The sequence below is a fragment of the Eucalyptus grandis genome, chromosome 2, assembly GCF_016545825.1.
Source record: "Eucalyptus grandis isolate ANBG69807.140 chromosome 2, ASM1654582v1, whole genome shotgun sequence".
Classification (NCBI taxonomy): Eukaryota; Viridiplantae; Streptophyta; class Magnoliopsida; order Myrtales; family Myrtaceae; genus Eucalyptus; species Eucalyptus grandis.
Genome location: NC_052613.1, coordinates 35,830,378 through 35,834,697, shown reverse-complemented (window position 1 = coordinate 35,834,697; position 4,320 = coordinate 35,830,378). Strand labels below are relative to the sequence as shown.

At 50.3% G+C, this 4,320-nt stretch overlaps 1 protein-coding gene and 1 pseudogene across 1 annotated transcript; both read right to left on the bottom strand.

The window, feature by feature from the left end:
- Positions 1-405: 405 nt before the first annotated feature.
- On the bottom strand, positions 406-1,998 carry LOC104430401. The gene is made up of 2 exons (XM_010043136.3): positions 1,854-1,998; positions 406-1,718 (listed from the first exon to the last, which is right to left on the bottom strand). The coding sequence occupies exon 2, from the start codon at positions 1,631-1,633 to the stop codon at positions 734-736; it is 900 nt and encodes a 299-aa protein (XP_010041438.1). The 5' UTR covers positions 1,634-1,718; positions 1,854-1,998; the 3' UTR covers positions 406-733.
- Positions 1,999-2,489: 491 nt separating this feature from the next.
- Positions 2,490-3,873, bottom strand: LOC120290683 (annotated as a pseudogene).
- Between the last annotated feature and the right edge of the window lie 447 nt (positions 3,874-4,320).

Below are 4,320 nucleotides of genomic sequence, written 5' to 3'. Positions count from 1 at the left end.
ACGTCCTACTATCCAGCAACAAATAGTAGATGACATGTTAATAATGTACAAGAGAAACGACGTGTTGATATATTTCATGTCATGTTCTGTACTAGTAATATTGTATAGTGCAACTAGTCTTAATGTGTCAGAAATATCTAACACAATGCACAGACTCTTCAATTCCACGGGCATGGTTATGTAAATTCTCCAAGCAAGCTTAAGCACTGTGGCTGCAAAATCACTCGGATTGCCAGGACAGCCGGAAGTATTATAACTTTCACTAGACAAAAAAGGAGGGAATAAGATCTGAGTTTGCTTAAAAGCTGATGTGTATATTAACTTTTTGAGGTAGTACTTACTGATTTTGTTGTATGCCAGGAGCACACAATCAAGGCAAAAGAATGCCAACCATTACCATAGTACTTCTGCAAGGAAACTTAAAGCTTCATAGATTATACAAAAGTTTCCAAAGTACTTGAGGAATATACAGACAACTCCGAACAAGTAAACTTCCTCTAATCTATTTAAATTGCTTGAGTAACATTCGAGTACTCACACAAAAGTGAAAAAATAGCAACAGGAGAAAAGAGACTGGGAAAAAGAAAAAAACAAAGAAAACAAGAGAGAATAAATGGACCCATTTCAATAAAATTAAAGGTGTAATTCAATCACATAATTGATAAGAGTGGGGCAAAAACAACTCTTCAGAAGCTCCTTTTGTCAGTATTCCGCGAGGATTTCCTCAACCTATCTACTCATTCTTCCATGCGTGCAAAATCAGCGAGAAGCTAAGGCCTTGGGACTTTGAGTCCAAAAATCTTTGCGAGAAGGACCACTGCAACGCATTCGGCTCGGAGAAGGGCTGGCTATTCCATAACTTCTCCGCTGATAGGCATGTCTTGAACATGAAAACAGCATTTCCACTAGACGGATTAAACAGCCAATTATGAACATCCCAGAAAACTTCTACTGCCAAACCATCAACCAAAATGGTATGGTTTCCCCGAAACTTCCACCGCAGCCGCTTCACCTGCATCACGGACTTACTATCTACACGAATCAGGAGACACGGATCATTTACACCACTCGTGTCACATTCGATTACCAAGTCATGAGTTTGACCATTATCACAGAACTGCGCCTTCGTGACAAACATCTTCTTACCGAAAACATGCTCTCTCTTCGCAAGAAAATAAGCATTCGAAGGCACCGGCACAGCATTTGTCTTCTTGAGAGCTTCTTTCCTCAAATCCCCCAAAAGCAAGATCATTTGCCGATCGACGACGACACCCACATAGAACCCCTCCAGTGGTTCGGGCCCAGATCCAAATTTCGCTGAGGAAAGGTCCCAGTATATGTCGATTTTACAGGAATAAGCTTCTAAACTCTTGGACCCTTTTCTCTTAGAGAACAACCAAGGCTTTATGTCCACCTTACACAAGCACTGGTTCGAGGAATCGTCAATCCCAACACTCAGGCCTTGACCCATCATGTGCTTACTCCATGTGATGGTGATTAAACAAGAGCGGCCGCGCAATCGGCACTGGTAAACCCGAGTGACCAAATTCTGCGCATTTCTCGCGGCGTTCGAAGACGAAGAATCGGCAACTTGCACTCCATTTTCACCAAAACAAGAAGGGAAATCTCTCATTTTGACATAGAAAAGCAGAGAACACTTCACAATTCAGTAACTTCGGAATCCCTCCTGCGTTCTTTCACAGTCACTCGATGTCCCACTTTTCGCATCCGACACAACCGCAAAGAAGAAGACAAGACAAACACACAAAAAATAGTAGAACAGATCTCAGATATTATCAACAGGGTATCCGAGGAAAGACTGAACAAGAGTCAGAAGACGAGGCGACCCTCACCTCAAATTTGGTCAAGAGAGAACAGTCCCAGAAACTCATCCCACGAACGCTCGGACATTATCTGGTCAAGACACGGGTCGATCTGGAATCCCACACGGCCTCTGATGCATGTCTCCAAACACCCCTCCGCCCGTCCATCAATCTAAGAGGATAGTATCACTAACCATTGATTGCTAAAAGCCACTCTAAACTCAGGCAATTTAATTCCAGCAAACTCCAAGCTGATTTTTAGGATGACTTTAATTAGAACAGGTTTGTGCATGTTAGGACAACAATCGGTGATGGCACGAAGCTGATCATCTGAAGATCAAAGTTCGAAACCTTCAGACCCACTAAAGTCAACAATTCAAATTTGATGCGCCGAGGGACAGTCATTGGTTTACCCTGGCTGTTCAGAGATTCCCCTAAGATCTTGGCTTTTAGGAATCTTTACTGCCACTTGACCATCTTCTGAACGTGCATGCCATCAAACTCTTTCCTCTCAAACTGCCCAATCTCGATTTAAAGGAAGATGACCGACTGGTGCGCTCGATGATGCAATATTAGCGCCGGCTGTTTGGCTAGGTACGCGGAGGAAACTCCACATGATTTTCTTCTCCTCCACCATCACTGGCGAATACGTCTATCTGTTCTTGGTCACTGGAGTCCAAATTCAACGCAAAGCGATCCCCTTCTCATTCTTAACCAAGCTGCACCCTCGAAGTCACTCCACCCACACTTCTTAACCTTCAGTTTCACCAAGTTAGGGCAGCCAGAGGCTAATGCCTTCATTCCTTCGTCGAAACTGGGCAATTCTTGATGCATAGCTTCTTGGCGCCACACACCTAGCCGCGTGCACATAATCTCAGCGTCTCCAACCGTATCGCTACCGCAAAACGCCAGTCTCTCCAACGTGAGGCAGTTAGATCCTAGCAAATCCGAAGCTCAACTCCGTAGGTTGGCGCCGATAAGAACAAGTTCTCGCAAATTAGGGCAACGCTTTGCGACAGCAATCAAACCATCGTCGCCAATGCGGTTCAGCTTCAATCCATCAATATGGAGCTTCCTCAACAACGTACAACGTTCGGCTTGCCGATATGAGCCTAAGTTCGTGCAGTGCGGTGTCTTTAACAGATGCAGTATCTCGAGATCCGAGCAATTAGATAGCGAGGCAATGCCAAATCGCTTACCTGGATCCTCTCCAGATGGATCTCCACTAATTTGCGACCCTCTCCACCATAACTTGGAGCACCGTGTCCCAATCTCCGTAACATTTCACCAGCTTCAACGTCCTCAAATTCTTCGAGCCGATGATCAGCGGACCGAAGCCCTGTCGTTGTAAAGCTCCTTCAAGCAAATCGTTTTGAGGAGGCGGCAGCCGCACCAGGCCAATCGGCTCCGCCGCAGCACCTTCAGTGGGACTCCGGAGCCGCTTCACAGATAACTCTTCGAGGAGGCGCAGTGATCAATCACGGCGTTCAAGCCTTTGGCTCCGAACGCACAGGATCCGCACGAGCTTCCTCAGCCCCGGCAATTGCTCGTGAACCGCGATCCCCGTGTCCGTGAGCGCGCAGCAGCCCGCAGCTTGAGGCGCGTGAGGTTCCTGCACTTGAGCGAGATCAGCACGAGCGCGTCGTCGCCGATGCTCAGCGCCTTGCGGTCGCACGCGAGCGCGAGCTTCGAGACCGAGTCGAACCGCGCGAACAGCGCCGGGACCGCTTCCAGCAGCTCCGACTGGGCGTGGAGGGCGAGCCTCTGGCGGCTCTGGCCCTCGACCGCGAGCCAGCGGCGGCGCACGAGGAGCACCGGGCCCGGTCGCCCGGAGCCTAGGTACTGGAAGACGCAGGCCAGGCACTCGTCAGGGAGATCGGAGATGGAGAGGGAGAGATCGGGGCGGCGCACTCCTCGGCAGCGGCCTCCCCGAGCACCGGCCAGATCCACGGCCTTCGACTTGGCCGCCAGTGGCCGTCGTCGGGGTCGGGGTCGGGGTCAGCGCCGCGGCCGCCGGGCGCGGGGCCGTCGAGGACGACGACTGGCCCATCGCCGGCGGAGGCGGAGGCGGAGGCGGAGGCGGAGGCGGAGGCGGAGGCGGCGAGGGGAGGTGGGCGGTTGAAGGGGGAGGAGAAGGAAGATTCAGGCGGCTTATCTTATCCTTTGGTACTTCGGGTGCGCACGGAGGACTCACTGTTTTTTGGTCTTGCAAGATCGAGGGCGAGAAATGTCAGTCTGGGGAAGGAAAGGGACTGTTGCGTTTGAAGTCAAAAAGCGCGCACGGATCGGGCCCATCGAGGGGCATATTGGGCCGAGCGTCGACCCTCGATTCGGCCATCGATGGGGATATTGGGCCTGGCGTCGACGTTCAGGATTCGGCCCATCCCGTGGCTGACGAGGATGTCCCTCTCTTCATTTCATGCGTGTGTCCTTTCCATGATCCCGAACGCACGCACGTGGCGCGAGTCTCGACACTCGTGTGGAGAAATATTGCGCG